The 19,395-nt window shown below is 40.3% G+C and overlaps 1 protein-coding gene across 3 annotated transcripts in view; it reads right to left on the minus strand.

Annotated features, from left to right (window-relative positions):
• LOC143148994 (A disintegrin and metalloproteinase with thrombospondin motifs 15) overlaps nt 1-19,395 on the minus strand; it is a 159,339-nt gene that overhangs the window by 139,192 nt on the left and 752 nt on the right. For all 3 annotated transcript variants that reach the window (XM_076315888.1, XM_076315890.1, XM_076315887.1), the window contains exon 2: nt 2,570-3,516. In XM_076315888.1, coding sequence (XP_076172003.1) covers nt 2,570-2,846 — 277 coding nt within the window. In that variant the 5' untranslated portion in view covers nt 2,847-3,516. The remainder of the gene's footprint in view (nt 1-2,569; nt 3,517-19,395) is intronic.

The raw sequence follows: 19,395 nt of genomic DNA on the forward strand, positions 1-19,395 counted from the left end.
ATCCGCGGGCCCGTGCAATTAGCGCTCGTTAATGATTACCAGGCCCGCCGATCGAGACAGGGAGCTCCGCTCACGAGGTAAGATCCGGCGAGATAACCGACTTCAGAGAAACTAATAAACTGCTCGAAATTAGTGGCGGTGCTGCGCGAGGACTTCTTGGCCGCGATCGCGATCCAAGAATGAAGGCGTAAGCGAACGTTACGCGCTGCACACGGTATACCCGCGAAACCCACGGGAATAATTATGCATCTCTGCGCACGAATAGAGTCGTCGTCAAATCGTGCGCGCGTTCACTCTACACGGTGTGAAAAAATATTTACGCCAGCACGCAAGATCGATAATCGATTTTTCTTAACGTCGATTTCTTTTCCATCAGAGATTTCAGATTTTGTAGCTTTTATGAAAAGATGAAATCTTTCACATTAGATGTGAAAATGTACATTGCACTGTACGGAATTTTTGCTTTGGAAAATTTCGTCGAGTTAACCAAAGGGTCAACGAGGTTTTGAATATCGATTGATCCGGTGGTTGTCGTAGATAGTATTTGGTAGAATAATTAGTTTTTGGGTCGTCTTCAAGAAGTTGACCAGAGTGTACGACGAAAAGTATCAAAGTATTCGATGATCAGAAATTAGTGAAAATATATTCGAATTGTAGCAAAGGAAAGTGGAATTTTACAAATATGAATAATCTAGTTACTATAATAATTGTACTTAGCTACAAATTAACGTTTCGAGACTTTTCTTCCTAGAACGTGTTACATATTTCCAATCCCTTCGTGTGTCGTCGCTGTTAATCGGATTCACCAGCTAGGACATCCTAAGTCAACAATTTGACAATACCTCGTGAAACTTTCATCACCTCTTTCTACCTTTGTTTTTCCCTCTTTTCCCCATCTCCGAAATAACAGCCACGTTCAATGAAACACCCAACGGTATCAGAAAGCGAAGAAAATGTTCACTGGGATCGAAAAAACCGCGAGACTCGGTCCCGCGATTTTGAGCAAAGCGGAAGAGACGAACGAACGTGATTTCAGTGATGATTTTTCAGCACCGAGTGGAATGCTGACTACGATTCGCCGAAGCACCATCAGGTGCACAGCACAGCGAGCCGACCGGCCAGCGTAGCCGCTTGTACTTAGGACGTAGGTACAGGTTGGGTAGGAATATGAGTACGGTCGACTGTGAATAAAGGTTCATGCTCGTAGCAATGGTTGTAGGTGTAGGTGTAGGTGTGGATGCTTTGGAGCAGCGGCCTTACAAGGACGTCTGGACGTTCTAGCTTTCCCCCGAGTACTGCTGCTGCTGCTGCTGCTGCTGCACACCTCCGCTGAGACTAAACGCGTTAACGGATCTTTCGCAACTCCTCTGTTTCTACTCGACGATACTCGAATTACTTCTCACGCTACTGTAACACCGATTCGACTCGCCTGGATTCACCTTCGATAACGGAAACCGTGATACGGTGTCGTTCGACCCGATGCAAAACCGATTCCCAAGGTTCGTACTCTTATTTGGACATCCGAGAACAGCTGGGCGAACCAAGAACGCGTCTGTTCTTCCGCCGACGAATACGTCCGCGATTATCAAGAAACGTGTCGTGGAGATCGCGTCCAGGAATCTCGAGGAACGATACCGTCTTGGGAATTGCGTCTATCCCCAAGAAATAGTACTATCTTGGGAATTGGCTCCACGATTATCCAAGAGACAATACCATCTTGAGAACTGGCTCCACGATTACCAAGAGATAATACTAGCTTGAGAATGGTATCCATGATCCTCTAGAAGTAACACTATATTGAGAATAACGTCCATGATCTCCAAAGAGTAATACGCCCATGATCTCTAAGAAATAATACTGGCTTGTGAATTGCGTCCACGATCACCAAGAAATAACACTATCTTGAGGATTACGTCCATGATCTCTAAAAAGTAACACTATCTTGGGAATTGCGCCCATGATCTCTAAGGAATGATACTGTCTTGAGAATTGCACCCACAATCCCAAAGAAGTAATACCACCTAGAGAATTGCCTCTACGATCCTTAAGAATTAAACTACCTTTGGAATTGCGTCCAGGAATGTAAAGGGAGGATACTATCTTAGGAATTGAGTCCACGATCACCAAGAAATAACACTACCTAGAGAATTGTCTCCGTAATCCCCAGGAATTAATACTGTCATGGGAATCGCGTCCACGATCCCCAAGGAAACACGCGATCGCTAGGACATTGCATCCACGATTGACCGGGAACAATGTCATCGTCGGGGATTGGATTCACCGTCCACGAGGAAACAACGTATCGAGGGGATCGCGTCTACGATTCCCATGAAGACAGGCTACCGTAGGGATTACATCCATGATCCCGGAGGGAACGCGTTATCGGAGGTATTGCATCCACGATCCTCCGAGGGAACACGTTATCGCGGGTACCGGATCCACGAACATCCTGAGGAATAATACTGCCTCGAGAATCCCATCCACGGATCCCCGGCGAAATAAATACCATCCTCTCGCAATTACATCCACGATTCTCAAGAAACCGCGCGATCCACCTAATTGGACTTACCTTCGTTGGTGAAGCTCTCCTCGTCGTACATCGTGGTGGTAGTCCTCGACTCGTTGAAACGGTCCCTCAGCAGGTCATCCAGTGTCCGTAGCCCGGACTCGAGGCTACCATCGGTCTCCACCTCGCTAGGCGTTTCGTTCGCGAGTCGCACACCGGCCCAGAGTATCACCAGGAATATCACGAGAAGCACGATGCCGAGCATCGCCACGACGGTCGAGGCGCGATTCAAAATTCGCGACATGTCTTCCGTTGCGTCCCCCCTGCCAGCTGAGCACATTTACTCGCTTTTTTTTTTCTTCGGCTTCTTTCTCTTTATTTTTTTTTTTTCTTCTTCTTCGTTCGAGTTTGCCCTCGGCTCGTTAAAGGACGACCCGACGTAGGAAGAACGTTCCTGGCTGCACACACGCACGGTTACACGCCGGCCATCGGGCCAGTCAGTCGATCATATTCGTGCGGACTCCGTGGAACGAGATAGACGGAGGTAAGAGTGGATTATCGCGCGGCAGCAGGTCATTCGCCACTCTGCGCCACCCTCGAGCGCCCATAGAGTCCTCCCGGGATTCTCAAGGCTCCTCTTCCTCTTCACGGATCCTGCTTCCCTCGTGGTGAGCCAACCAGCGAAGTTCAACTGGGATCCGCGGAATGCCCATTAAGAGCCGATCGTCGATTCGCCCGTCCACCGCGAACTATCTCTACCTCGATGTCGTTATCTTTCCGCTGATCCCTACGGACTGTTGCCCCGTGATTGTCCTTGATTCGAGCATGCGATTCGGGGAGAACCGTTTCTTTCCCTCAGGAAACGGTCATCCCGATACTTAACTACGGTAACGAGTTATTCCTGATGGTTTCACGCGGAGTCCATTTAACCCTAGATTTTCTGGCTTCTTCCAGATCGGAGTGCTCGGTACCGGGTTCTTGGTCGGTGCTTGGAACCTTCGAACGCCTTTCTGAAAACAGAGACAACGGGTGATCAATGACCAAGGTAAGTCGCGAAACGGTTGTACAAGTGTTCGTTTTATTCTTGGATACGCTAGCAAAGTTGTCGCATACTTTGTGTGTACCGATAAAATTGTTCAACATTGTTGGACAACCGTGGTATCCGCATATGTACACAGCGTTACGATTCGTTGGGTATTTAGCGATTTTATTTATCGTACATTCTCTGAGCTCTTAATTTTCTCATCTTATAGAATACCAGGCACTGTTTTAAACAATTTGAACGGAAATTACTCGAAACTGTGATACAGTTCCGTGGTAAAGTCAATTGTTCGTGTCGTTCTCTTGGTTGTTTACCAACTGTACAACTTCCTAGTGAAATTTCTGTTTATAATTCTTCTAATTGGATACGTCTCGTTTTACACGATACCTCGGTTGTACAGCAAGCGTGTAAGTTTGAATATTAGTTACTTGACATTGCGAGCGTACGTTTTTCATTGCAAAAGATCGATCGACGTAAAACTGTTCAAAGAATGGAGATCTGGAATGGGTTTGCGATATTTTTACGAGAACACGGTATAACGAATATACAAATGATTACCCAGGTAACTGGTTGTGAACACAAGGGTTGGGGATAGATTTATCTATTATTTTTCAACGTAAGTGGGACGTGTGAAAAGAAAATTCATCGTTGTTAGGGTATTAAAGAGAATATATGGGGAGTGTGTAATCGACGTGGGAACGAAGGAGTATGAAAAATTCCGGACTGGATGTACCAGTGTTGAAGATTAGGGGCATCCTGAATCCTCTCATGGGGTTTGAGAACTGGCTGTGTTAGCCGACCTTGATGAAGCAAAACCGGAATTGATAGTGGCTCGAGTCGCGACCAGACTCAATTCGTCTTGTTGAACTGTACACACTGTCATTTAGGATAAATCGGGGAAGCAGCCAAATTAGGAAAATGGCTACCTTCGCCAACGGAGGTACATAAATTAGAAGTAATCGATACGCTCGGTTCGAACAGCCTCGGGTCCGATAATAGCACGATTTTTCGACCGAATAGTTCTTAACAACGGAAACACGATCAAAAAGGACACCGGTGACGGGACAAAAGCAAATAGAAATTAATAGCGCGAGCGAAGTACCGTGAAAGAAATGTTTAAAAATTTCTCCGAGTGTGGACCGTAAGGAAACTAAGTGAGTTAAATGAGGAATCAATTAAAAAAACACCGGTTCTCGTGAACAGGAAACAGGTTTTGCTTCATCGAGATAACGGCAGGTAATGTACGACCAAAAAAGCATTGACAAGAATTGGGGAATTAAATTGGGAGGTTATATCTCGGGATATTGCTCCGTGTAATTATCAACCTTCTCGGAGGGTTTAAAATTGTCTCGATAGTCAAAATTAGAAAAAAAGAGACGAATATTGCGGAAACGATCTTAAAAAGGAAGACGGTCGAGCTAATGGTGTTGTAAAATGTAAAAAATTTGACTCACGGTCTTGCGCAACTTTATTTCGTACAATTCGGGTACAATGTTCGGACAAATTTTGCGAAATCTGATCTTTGATAACTATTCGAAGAGACCAAAATTGTGTCGAGTTGTCTTTCTTCTTGGGATTATTAATTCGATTGTTTTGCGTGCCCAGTGTATTGAAATAGGATTTTTTTTTCTGTACAATTTCTACTAAGTACTCGAGTGCAATCTATCCTGGCAAAATGCATACAAGTGCAATACTCCGAGACACGTTGACGAGCAACGCGTTACGCGCCACGAGAAATCGTATTATGTTTGAAAACTTGTTTGAAAGTGTCCATGGGCTTACGAGCGAGCCTAATGGCGCGCGAATTAAATACCGTGGTAGTAATGAGAAAACAAAGGAGAACCGCAAGGGAGAAATGTGTCTTCCCTCGATCGCGGAGAGAATGCTTTCCGTGATGAGGTCATCGGTTGAAGATGATTTCTCCGTGTCGAGCAATTTAGCCGCGCGAATTACCGTGAAGCGCGACACGGAGAAGACCACCGCGCAAAGAAATTTCCGATCGTATCTTCGAGAGGAGACGAGGCAGAAGGCTCGCGATTAATCGACGCTTTGCTGATTGGATCGAGCAGCCGTGTTAAGTCGTAAATAATTGACTTACGCTTCGCGTAATTGAGTTGAAAATGGCCCGAACTCTTTTGTACGCTCGAGAGGATACGCTTGAACACAAAGTGTGATATTTTTTCTTCGGATGTATCGAACCGAAGAAACCGAGTCTGGTTCGAAACGGTCGTGACTAACCGAGTGTAGATAAACTACAAAGTACGGGATCGATATTGGAGATATCCACGAGTGATGTTTTCTACATGACTCGTCGTGTATTATTATTAGTATCGATAGAGATATTTTTTCTTCGGACGTACCGCACCGAAGGAACCGATTGAGTCCGATTCGAAGTGATTAGTATCAACCGACTGTAAATAAACTTTAAAGTACATTGTGAATACTAGATATATTCGTAATAAGTACTCCCATTTAAATATCTATTTTACATAACGAGCATCTTCCTCTGTACCAATTACTCGTCCATTCTGCGAATCTCGACTTCATCTATAAAAGACTCGCAAATTCAATCCCGGCAAACTCTTTCCCACAGCTGGATATTATTATTCGGCTTTAATTATTATCATTCGATTACATCGTACCCTATTAATGCTATCGTCCTTGATCGTTCTCGGCAGCTCGATCACCGATATTAATTTGCCATTTCGCGTCCTTCGGTCTCCGAATATCGGTGCCGGAGACAAGTTCGTGATCACCGGTATCGATGAAAAAAATCTTCTTTTCATCGTGCTTGCTACACGTTCGCGCGGTATCCATCCAATGCAGACAGTGTAACCGCGACGAAATAGATCCCCGATAAAAATAGCGGCGAAATTATTTCACGCTTGCACTACAGCGAAATACTTTCCCACTGAGCCGCGATTCGCGGCACGGTCTCGCGCGTGGCGGCCCTTGAGCTCTAATTTACGACAGCCAGCTACCAACCGTCGAGGATCGTGCAGGCAAAAAGAAGAAAGTTACACGGCGAAACGGAGATCGGTCGATGTGTGCTCGCTCGTTCATAAACCGCTAAGCATAACCGAATGAGCCACGGAATTAGTCGGTTCTTGGCTACAGGAAGCTAATAAGACACTGTAATCGGTACGAGCGGTTTCTGAAACGGGACCGGGTTTTAATTATGAGAACCAACGACCAAGAACGGATCGTAGAACAATCGGAGGGATTTAATCCAGAACGAACGAATCGTTTGCACGGGAATCTCTCGAATTGATCTCTCTCGGTTCGAAATTTACGAATTTTACTCTCGGATTAATTTCCAACGAAAAGGAGGAAAAAGAGACGTTTGGAAATTCGGGAATAATTTATGCTATATTGGAAACTGGATTTCGAGACCTCCTTTAAATTTCGTTCTTTGAAATTGAGAAATTTTACTCGAGGATTGAGTTCTCCTATTGTTTCTAATAAAAGAGAGAACAGGAGACATTTGGGAATTCGAGAATAATTTATGCTATATTGGAAACTGGATTTCGAGACCTCCTTTAAATTTCGTTCTTTGAAATTTAGAAATTTGACTCTCGGATTGAGTTCTCGTATTGTTTCTAACGAAATATGGAAAAGGAGACATTTGGAAATTCGAGAATAATTTATGCTATATTGTAAATTGGATTTCGAGACCTCGTTTAAATTTCGTTCTTTGAAATTTAGAAATTTTACTCTCGGATTGAGTTCTCCTATTATTTCTAATAAAAGAGAGAACAGGAGACATTTGGGAATTCGAGAATAATTTATGCTATATTGGAAACTGGATTTCGAGACCTCCTTTAAATTTCGTTCTTTGAAATTTAGAAATTTGACTCTCGGATTGAGTTCTCGTATTGTTTCTAACGAAATATGGAAAAGGAGACATTTGGAAATTCGTGAATAATTTATGCTATATTGTAAATTGGATTTCGAGACCTCCTTTAAATTTCGTTCTTTGAAATTTAGAAATTTTACTCTCGGATTGAGTTCTCCTATTATTTCTAATAAAAGAGAGAACAGGAGACATTTGGGAATTCGGGAATAATTTATGCTATATTGGAAACTGGATTTCGAGACCTCCTTTAAATTTCGTTCTTTGAAATTTAGAAATTTTACTCGAGGATCGAGTTCTCGTATTGTTTCTAACGAAATATGGAAAAGGATACATTTGGAAATTCGTGAATAATTTATGCTATATTGGAAACTGGATTTCGAGACCTCGTTTAAATTTCGTTTTTTGAAATTTAGAAATTTTACTCGAGGATCGAGTTCTCGTATTGTTTCTAATAAAAGAGAGATCAGGAGACATTTGGGAATTCGGGAATAATTTATGCTATATTGGAAACTGGATTTCGAGACCTCCTTTAAATTTCGTTCTTTGAAATTTAGAAATTTTACTCGAGGATCGAGTTCTCGTATTGTTTCTAACGAAATATGGAAAAGGATACATTTGGAAATTCGTGAATAATTTATGCTATATTGGAAATTGGATTTCGAGACCTCCTTTAAATTTCGTTCTTTGAAATTTATAAATTTTACTCTTGGATTGAGTTCTCCTATTATTTCTAATAAAAGAGAGAACAGGAGACATTTGGAAATTCGTGAATAATTTATGCTATATTGTAAATTGGATTTCGAGACCTCCTTTAAATTTCGTTCTTTGAAATTTAGAAATTTGACTCTCGGATTGAGTTCTCGTATTGTTTCTAACGAAATATGGAAAAGGAGACATTTGGAAATTCGTGAATAATTTATGCTATATTGGAAATTGGATTTCGAGACCTCCTTTAAATTTCGTTCTTTGAAATTTAGAAATTTTACTCTCGGATTGAGTTCTCCTATTATTTCTAATAAAAGAGAGAACAGGAGACATTTGGGAATTCGAGAATAATTTATGCTATATTGGAAACTGGATTTCGAGACCTCCTTTAAATTTCGTTCTTTGAAATTTAGAAATTTGACTCTCGGATTGAGTTCTCGTATTGTTTCTAACGAAATATGGAAAAGGAGACATTTGGAAATTCGTGAATAATTTATGCTATATTGTAAATTGGATTTCGAGACCTCCTTTAAATTTCGTTCTTTGAAATTTAGAAATTTTACTCTCGGATTGAGTTCTCCTATTATTTCTAATAAAAGAGAGAACAGGAGACATTTGGAAATTCGAAAATAATTTATGCTATATTGGAAACTGGATTTCGAGACCTCCTTTAAATTTCGTTCTTTGAAATTTAGAAATTTTACTCGAGGATCGAGTTCTCGTATTGTTTCTAACGAAAGATGGAAAAGGAGATGTTTGAAAATTCGAGAATAATTTATGCTATATTGGAAATTGGATTTCGAGACCTCGTTTAAATTTCGTTCTTTGAAATTTATAAATTTTACTCTCGGATTGAGTTCTCCTATTATTTCTAATAAAAGAGAGAACAGGAGACATTTGGAAATTCGTGAATAATTGATGCTATATTAGGAACTGGATTTCGAGGTGTGATTTCGTTTCACATGTTGTTTATACAGGATAATGTAACGTTTCGTTACCGGTGGTACCCGCTTATCGATGCGTTGTTGGAAAACGAAAAAATAAAATATCCACGCGAACGTACGACACGCGTAACCTTGGTTCCAAGTTATTGCTGTTTTTGATTTCCATGACAGTGTTGACAAACAAGGCCACGAGCATCTCGTGCGTGACTTCGCTGACCACTCGGTAAATATTACTCGGATGTGTTCGGATGGTTGTCTCGTTCTCTTAATCGGATCAACGGGCCCGATAACGTTCAAATACATCAGCAACGTATTCGAGAACGCCACGAGCACGATCGAAGGATACTAAAAATCTTCAAACTCGATTCACTTTCATCGGAGGGGAATTATTTCGTTCGAAATGAATAGAATATTCACAATAACGTATCCACTCGTGGTATCTATCGATCTTCTTGCTTTATTGGCACGTTATATCATTGGAAAATTCGATCATGAGTATGTATTTATATTCACAATTTCGGAGATTGTACTCGTGTCGAAACATTTAATTGAAACCACTGTCCCGCACGAGATCGAGGATTTGTATTTAGGATGAAAGTTGGTCACTTTGAGTAACTACTGTACAGACACGTGATATTGCGATGGTTAAATCAACACACGATTATAATTTCGGCACGACTATTTCTGTTTATAAGAATCCATTGTTAAAGTCCATTAATCGCGAAACGTCCTGCACAGAGACTACAACTCGGTGTTAGTTCGACCATAATCCAAACAATCTGCTTCTAGCCCAGTTACATTTAGTCTGGACCTTGCAGTTGAGCTTTCAGCAGACGATACTCGGTCACTGTGAACTCAGCACTTGGCGTTAATTGCTGTTAGCCTTTAAGCCGTGTTGCAATTCCGGGTCGTCGTAAGAACAGTTGTTGAAATAAATGACATCGTTACAATGTAACTGGGTCTACACCTTCGTTGCCTGGATTCCACCGATTACTTACATTTTATCGAGACAATCTACAGGGTTCGTTACGTTTGTAGGTACCGTCTTGAAATATTAACGAAATCGAATCTCGAAGAAAAGTTCTTCGAAGGACAATTGAAATTTATTACGCGCGAAACTTGGAATCTCTTGGAATAATTGAGTCTGTTAAAAAAATATCTTTATAAATCGAACAAGTAGTGTTTTCCAATATTCGTACGTACGTTCACGAAGTATTGAACCATCTAGAGGCCGTTGTCCCTACTAATTAATAATATATTCGAACTTGACTTATGCAAAGTTTCATTCGTGTAATCGCCCGCTTTTGGAAGTGGCTCTTTGTTAAACACATTGTAATACCGTGTCGTCGTGGATTTAAATGACTGGTTCCTGTTACTCGACGATAATTCTTCTCGTAACACCATTGATGTTAAAAATTAATTTTTTGAGCTCGTTACGCGAAAATCCTCCCCGTAAGAAATTTCATACGAGGAAAAATATTACATTACATACTAGGTTGTACGGTAAGTTTTGTCGTTTTTTCCATTGTAAAAAAAATACCATGACACTTCAACGTTTGAACAACTGTAAACATACGAATGAGTCGACAGATCTACATGAAACTTCGCACATGTTCATCAAACGGTAGTACTATATTTAGATTAATAACATTTATTAATAGTATTCCGACATCTGATTCCCACAATGGAATTAAGAAGTTTCACGATCCTCTGTTACTAGATACATAATTCTAGAAGGAGACCATGTTGAAAATTAAGGAGGAGTAAAGTTATTTCCTCGAGAGTTCAATTTTTCATTAACTTAATCGTAAAACTTCACACACATATTAATTTAGAATACGGAGATTTTACAGTTAAAGGCACAGTAAAGATAGAGGTGCACAGATCTAAAGAAAGACTATCTTAAAAACCAAGGAAGGGTAAAGATTATTTCAAACTTCGCGACTACGTTAAAAACTACGAAGCAACAAAGTTGTTTCCCTGAAAGTTCGATTGTTTCTTGCCCCAGTCGCTAAACTTCACAACTATGTTAAAAACTACGAAGCAACAAAGTTGTTTCCTAGAAAGTTCGATTGTTCCTTGCCCCAGTCGCTAAACTTCACAACTATGTTAAAAACTACGAAGCAACAAAGTTGTTTCCCCAAAAGTTCGATTGTTCCTTGCCCCAGTCGCTGAACTTCACAACTATGTTAAAAACTACGAAGCAACAAAGTTGTTTCCTCGAAAGTTCGATTGTTCCTTGCCCCAGTCGCTGAACTTCGCAACTATGTTAAAAACTACGAAGCAACAAAGTTGTTTCCTCGAAAGTTAGATTGCTCGTTTCCCCAGTCGCTAAACTTCACAACTACGTTAAAAACTACGAAGCAAATTGTTCCCTCGAAAGTTCGATTGTTCGTTAACCCGATCGTGAAACATCCTAGTGTATTAATTCCGAATACGGAAGATGTACGGTCAGAGACACAGGCTGGAGTACCGTGCAAAGAGACTTTCATGAATTTTTTCCTCCGGTGTACAGAACTCGACCAGTTGTAAACTATCAAGGCAGAAAATCGAGGAGTTTAACAACTGGAATAAAAGCACCGGGTCTTGTAGTTTTGCGGTTTGCGTGCAATATAGTGGCTACTATTCCAGCGTTGGCAGTATCGCCAAGGCGATACAAGCGCAGCGGTAATGAAAGCTAGAGAGGAACATTATAAAGACGCAGTGTAAGTCTGCGGCTTCGTCGACGTTGCCGTGTGAAATATAAAAGCGGTGCACGACGTCGGCTGCTGACCTCGGAGTCACTTAAGGTCTGGGTCAAACTATTCTTGTCGCGTACCTCTCCTAGTCTGATCCATCGATCGATCGATCTTTGTCTGCGAATTTCTGTCCCTCGTGCCGACGCATAGTTTCGTCGCGCGTTACTCAAAACCAATCGATATTCGCGGAACAACGCGCACCGCGAATATGTACACGAATTTCGTGGTCCTCCTCGTGTTATCCCTTACGATCGTCGTCGGGTCGATTCGCTTCGTAATCGATCGTCGAAAACTTTTCTTCGCCGCGTTACGGTAATTAATTCAAACGTTGTTTGTAACTCGTTCCGCGAGTCTTATTATTTTTTTCTTTTTTTTTTCTTTTCTTTCTTCTTCCTCTTCTTCTTCTTCTTCTTTCGCAGGCGAAATCGATCGTTTCGCGTTACGATGTTTACACGATCGTAAATCATTCGAATGGAAAGTTTTTTTTCCTATTATTCGCTATCGTACGCTATCGAGCGATCTGTTGCAGCTGGAAAAAAGACGGAAAGGAAAAAAAGAGGGAAGAAAAAATTTTTGACGCGACGAATTAGCAACGGGAGACGTCGTTAAGAAACTCGATGCAATGTACACCACTTTCTCCATTGCTGGAAACCTTGGTCGCGTTCGATGTGTGCGATACGTATCGTGTATTCGTGTACGCGATTTACATAAGGAAGCGTTCCTCAAAATTTAACACCGATACACCTCAACGCGGCAGTATCTGTCAGCTAGGTAATTATTTGTAATTTAACGCATCTGTAATTTGCATTCCGTGCGTCGTGCCTCTGTAGTCGGAGAATTTATTGCGGTTAACGATGACGAACTTTAATTGGAGTACATTACTTTGGCGCAGAAATGATTTTCCCGTATTTATTAAAACGGAAGTGCCGCGCGTGCAGCCGAATTTTCGGGGGTAAATAATAATATCGATATCGTTACGGTTAATAACGAAGAGAACACGAATCGATGGTCTCTTCGGTTTCGTAAATTCCGGAATATCGTTCGAATTTCACTTGTTCGTTTATTTTCTAGTATTCTCCGTTCGAGAATCTTTATTTGCGTCTGTCTCTTCTTATTTATGTATTAGAAATCAAGGTACTGTGCGTGTGTAATATATTTTCAGTTTCTCAAGTTCCAGAAACTCGTTCAAAATTCACCTGTTTCTTTTATTTCGTAAAATTCTCGGTTCGAGAATATTCGTGTGCGTCCATCTGTTCTCATTTATGGATCAAAAATCAAGACACAGTGTGCGTACGAGGATCGTTGGAAACGTACAATAATGTTAAGAATATTAATCGTCTAACAGTAATAGACAAACGGGACGACGTTTCCTTTTCTCCGCGCTTCGTTCGTGAAATTGTCGTTGAATCACGTGTAGAAAAAATCGATTCTAGAATCTTGATCGCAGAGTGCACTATCGCGCGATTTCGAATACATGCACCGCAAGTGTCTACAGTTCCTCGTTTCGCATCTCGACTTTCGATGCTACACGACCAGAGAGAAAGAGAGAAAGAGAAAAAGAAATAAAGGAAGATAGAGAGAGAGAGAGACAGAGAGGGGCCTTCGTAAGCAACGAGACTAGCGAGTTGCTCGTTAATTTTGCATTCTGAAGCATTGCGAAGTAACGTGACACTCGTCGCCGATCTTAGATCCGAACGTGTTCGTTTTGAATTCGTTAATATCACCTGGCGACGATCGGTGCGTGGCGTACGTTTCTCTGCGTTCTTTCCGACGAGAATTGAAAACGATCGCGTCGCAATTGCGCGCAACGTGTACAATTCTGACCGGTCTGCGCGAAAATTGCGCCCGAGTGGGAGGAAATCGAACGTGGCGGGAATCGAATGTAACTCGTCGTTCGAATTTCGTTCAAAATGATCGCCGTACGCTTCAAGGATCGCTCAAGGTCGCAGCGTGATGCACGCTATTCAAAATTTCGAATAACGCGGCAACAGAGGTGAGACTTCGTCATTGACCTTTACGGTTTTGGAAACTTGGTACGTAACTTGATCGAAAGTTCCCTACGGGATCGAACACGGTGTCCGAATAAATTTATTCATTTGTTGTCCTCTCGTAGAAAAGTAAACGGATTGCTCGTACTCGTCCAACGAACGACAAACGACGATAATTATCGTTCGTTCGATGTTCTTCCCGGCTCTAGAATCCGTGGAGGAAGCATTATGCGAGGGAGCAAGTGAAAACGGATTGTCTATTGTCAGACGCGTCTGGCAATCGCTATCGCGAGACACTGTATCTCGCGCGATAACTTTTCGCGCGTGCATTATTCGAAAAAATCGTCACGAACGAAGGTTAATCGAATTAATACGTACTTGGCCAGCGCGTGTGAATTTTGCGTAATATTTTTCATTTTGAAACTCCGTCACGATGTTTCGTCACGAGCCTCGGGTATACTTTTCCACGTGGTTCTTTAAAACATTGTTACGTTCAGCGTACGAGAAATCCGCGAACGTATTCGTGAATCGTATTGGAATTTTGCGAAGTGAAAAATGAAATTAACGTTACCTTCGATTGTTCAGGATTGTACAAGCGTCGAGCTCTGCGCGAATGTTGCTGCGCGATCGAAACGCGTATTAAATTCTTGAGAATTAAACGAAACTATTTTTTTCACGTGAATATTTATATTTGTAGTACGAACCTCTATTACTGGATATAGTGAACAATTTTTGAATAATTGTGGTACGAAGGTGAAAATTTTAATAAAGATATACATTTGTCAGCGCTTCGGTCTTATCGTGGACCATCTTTTGGATAAATCTGTATCTTTATTAAAATTTTCAACTTCGAACTAGAATAATTCGAAAATTGTTCAATGTATACATTGTACAAATGTATATTTTTGTTAAAATTTTCAACTTCGTACCACGATTATTCGAAAATTGTTCACTGTGTGTAGTAATAGGTCAAAAACTAGAATTCTTATTTCTATCTATCGGACAATGTATCTTCTAATCTTCTATTATTGCTCCGAGTCTACATACCTATCGATCGATACGAAAAAGATTATCAAGATGATCGAGAGAATGTATCGAAATTATCAGAGATACAAATGACACGTTGATACGAGAGAGAGAAAAGAAAAAAAAAGAAAAGGAATCGCGTCGCCGAACTTCCGCCTTTAATCGTCGATTTTTCAAATCGAGCTCGAGATTGTAAAAGCTACGCGTCTCGCTCGTTTTACCTTTATTCGCGGCCTCCGGCGTTAATACATGAGAATGCAAATAATTTACCGGCAAAAGAGCCGAAAAAATGCGTCGAATGTAACACAGTGTGGAAGTGAATAATAATTTTTGCGAAACCAGCCTGCTCGCGGAACTACGAGACCTGACTCGGTCCCTCGAGCCGAACGAAATTTATTCGAGATGGTAATTTAGAAACAAAAATTCTATAAATAACGCAAACCGATTAATACCGTCCCGTCTAATCGCTCGTTGAAACGGACTGCGATATAAATTCGTCTACAGTGTCTCTAACTAATTGAAGATTACCCGAGTAACTAAATTAGCTGAATTTATTTATTAACGTGAGTTCGGGTGCGTGGAGTTAAACGATATCGTGCTAATTGCGAAAAATGATTGCGCGAGCCCTAGAGACGGCTCATTTGATCCGTTATCGAAACGAAGCGATATCGGTGACAAATGAAAACGATTCAGTGGATACAGTAGTAACGGTATTACATTTTGTGTACACTCTACTTTCGTTATTCGATCGTACCGTAAAATACGTTAAGAATTTCTTTCACGTGGAAACGAAAAAAAAAAGAAGAATCGAAATGTTTCCACTTATCGCTTTACGCGTGTTTTTCTGGCCGTTTGTAACGTTCTAAACTGTCTCGGACAAATGGTGAATGCACGGTGAAGAATACATCGGGGATCGTTGCATCGTTTCATACGCGTGTGCATACAACGCGGTACAATTATGCACGCAACAAGCGTGTGCGAATGTATGCGTTGCGTATCGTAAAATTATCCACGTAAACTATCGAGTTCGAAAATTATCCACGTAAACTATCGAGTTCGAAAATTATCCACGTAAACTATCGAGTTCGAAAATTATCAAGTTCGAAAATTATCGAGTTCGAAAGGGTTGACGAACGATCCCGAATGAAATTTCGGTTTCTTCGATCGTCGTCGAGAAATCGATCGTTTCGCTCGGTACGCGAGAATTTCGTTCCCCTTTCATTGTGAAACGGGCCGAACAGCGTCTAACGTTAAATTTACAGTCGATGAGCGATAAACGGCTATCTGCTTTTTCGCGTTTCGTATCATCTTGAAGTTGACCTCTTCGTTGAGGAACGCGGCAGACGACTCGTGGCCGGAGTACGAAATTTAAAGAAAAAACCGAAGATTCGCCGGAACGAAAATAACGCGAACGAAAACAGACATATGTAGTTGGATTCATGCCGGACGTTTCCTTATTTTTACACCGGGACACGCCTTACCGAAAACAGTTAAACTATTCGCGGCGAACACGAGTTTCCCTAACCGAGTTCGTAGCTACGAACTTTGCGATCGAATTTTGCATCCTTGCAATAACGGAATAATCTAAATTTTCACACGCAATCGTGCACGTGTATAAGGACTACTTTAGCGACCGTGTGTCTATAAATAATTACGCTCGTTTGGATCGTTAGTAACTCAATTTTGATCTTCGAGGAACGATGTAAACGTTCGAGTTCGCAACGTTACGGATCAATCGTTCGTTTTCGTTGCTATATACGTTCAACGTATAATATGGAAATTAAACATTCGAGTTTACAACGTTACGAATTAAACGTTTATTTTCGTTACTATATACGAATACACATGGGATAGGTATTTATAGAATCAATTTTCCCGCGAAATACGCGCAATGTTGGCGAAAAAAAAGAGGTAAAAGGACATCGGTCCAACATTGACGAAGAAAAACACATTCCTTCCAAAGAATCTCTTCCAGCTGATAGTAATCGGTTCAGCCACCCGGATAAATATTTCTCGCACCAAAATCGTACGTTTTCTTTTTTATCCCGGGTCTCGATCACGACCTTCCATTTTTTTTCCAGAAACGACCGACTTGTTTTTCATTCGGGGATCTTCTTTTCGTTCGACTTTGTATCGAGAAAAAATACATCTTTCGGTCCACTCCGATCAAAGAATTTCTTCTTTGAATACTTTGTTAGGATCTTCGGTGTTCTTTGTTATTTGTCGTTCAAAATTTCGAGAACTACTCGACCGTGCAAAATATAATAAAATATCCGTTACAGTTTCCGATACTCGATCAATTCTTCGAGCTAGAGGTCTTCGAATTATTCGAAGCAACGTGTAACAAAGAATATCGTTATCGTAACGCTCTCCTAGATAATAATTCTAGGATTAATGAAATTAAATAATTCAAGTATACGAGATAATCGCGCGATAAAAGTAACCCCGCTCGTAAATGTACGGTAATTCCCTCGTTTTGGATATTAAGTTAATTCTCCGGTTAATTCTACCTGTCTTGCAATTAGTTTGATCAATATATGCACAAGGAAGTCTACAGGAAGGAGCGTAAAGCGCAACGCCGTTATATTTCCGCCGGTATCGCGATACACCGTGCGATTGTCAATGTCAATGGTACAAAGAAGATTCACGATTATCTACGCCTAGCGCCGTTGGCTAAAAATAAAAGAAATATGTACATATGTACGTACAGGGTGTTTAAAAAAAAAAATCCGTCTTCCAAGGCGGAGACTACACGCCGAGCGATGAAAAAATATAAAGACAATAAACGTGTCTCGAGAAATTTTAATTCTAAAAATTATTCTCCGGTTTTGTGTCAATCGTGACACAAAATCAACGAATTTAACAGTCTTCGATCTTTGTAAAGGTAAATACTCGACACAATGCTGAATAATAATTGTATTGTGGAATTATTAGTAAAAGATACCAAAAGAATATAATAAATAAATAAATTCACCCATTTGTAAAGGTGAAATACTTATTAAATTTTGATAATTCGTATAAACGTAAACAAATCATGTTGTCGAATTAAGGAATTTATAATACACGTGGTTGCTAATAGCTTTCGAAAGTCGAGTTGACCTTAAGTAAATAGAATTGAATTAAATAAAAATTGAAAGGAACAACGTTTTCTTGCAAACGTTTCGTGACGTTATTTTATTGTTGCACTTGGGTTGGGAAATGTTGGTTACATATCGACGCGATTATTGAACAATTACAAGTACAATTGTTCGGATAAATCATCGATGTCGATAGGAACGAGCATTGTAGCCACTGTATACCTGTTATTTACAATAGAATTACCAAATCGGCTTATCAGGCGCAATAATTTCATAATTTCTCAAACGCACATGCTACCATAGTTTTTGGACAACATCTCGGTGATATACCGGATCTGTGGTTTATGCACGATGATAGTCCAGTTCATTTTGCACTCAACGTTCAACGATATTTAAATTGGAATTTCGGTGAAAGATGAATTGGACGTGGTGAACGTGATGGATTGCACCTGATGATTTAAATGCGCTGGATTTTTTCCACTGGAGTTTCATAGTAGTGTGGTGTACTCTTAAAATGATAAATAACACGAACGAATAGAAATATCGCGAACAGAGTCAATAGTTTTTTTGAAGATTTTTTTAAAATTTTTCGAAAGAATTCAAAACTCTCGTGGAAAGACACGAAGCTTTTATGAAAATGAGAGGACACGTGGAAAACCTTCTGGAAACTTCGACAAAAGATATAGTAAAGTGATCAGTTTTTTTTTTATATATATATATTAACTACCAAAAGTGAGTAAATCGCTTGCTTCGATCGGTACAGAAAATTGTTTACAATCCCGAAAATATTAATTGTTCGATCCACGTTTATTAAAACTTTTTCCTCCATTTGGCGATTACCATTTACCCTGAATACTTTTCTCTTTTAACACCCTATATATTATATAAGGTCGCTGCGCGATAACGAAACCTCCGTATCTAACCTTCTTTTCGCGCGGTTTCCAAACATTCATTTTCGAATCGTTGACACGAACAATTCGATACACTAGGATCGATAGTAACTGGGTGAAAGTACTAAAAAAAAAAGTGTTACAAACACCATCGTTAGAAATTCTTTATTCCTTATTTATGAAAAAAAAATGAAATATCTTTTTCAGATTATTTATTTTTTCATACAGGTAGGAGTACTACGCTGAAACGTTGATTTAATCGATGCATATATGTACATCGCACGAACATGGTTAGAATTTGACTTCTATATATCTATGCGATAACTCTAAATATTGACTTGCGTTTGAATCACATCGGCTTAAAAATCTTTGTTTATTTCCACATTGTTTGCTCTATCCATAGTTAACCTGTTTGTTTCATTCTTATAGATTGACATTATTTTCGATAAGAACCCATAATAAAGACAGGAAACGTTGAAAATTTTAAATACACACTTGAAACGACTCTGTTTTAGACGCTTCAAAAAATAACGTACTCTAATCGATCGCGCAGTCGTAACCTCAGAGTACTATTATATTACACTATACGGCCAAACTTCGTAACGAATATTACAGAACATTTA

This window comes from Ptiloglossa arizonensis, chromosome 7 (genome assembly GCF_051014685.1).
Source record: "Ptiloglossa arizonensis isolate GNS036 chromosome 7, iyPtiAriz1_principal, whole genome shotgun sequence".
Taxonomy (NCBI): Eukaryota; Metazoa; Arthropoda; class Insecta; order Hymenoptera; family Colletidae; genus Ptiloglossa; species Ptiloglossa arizonensis.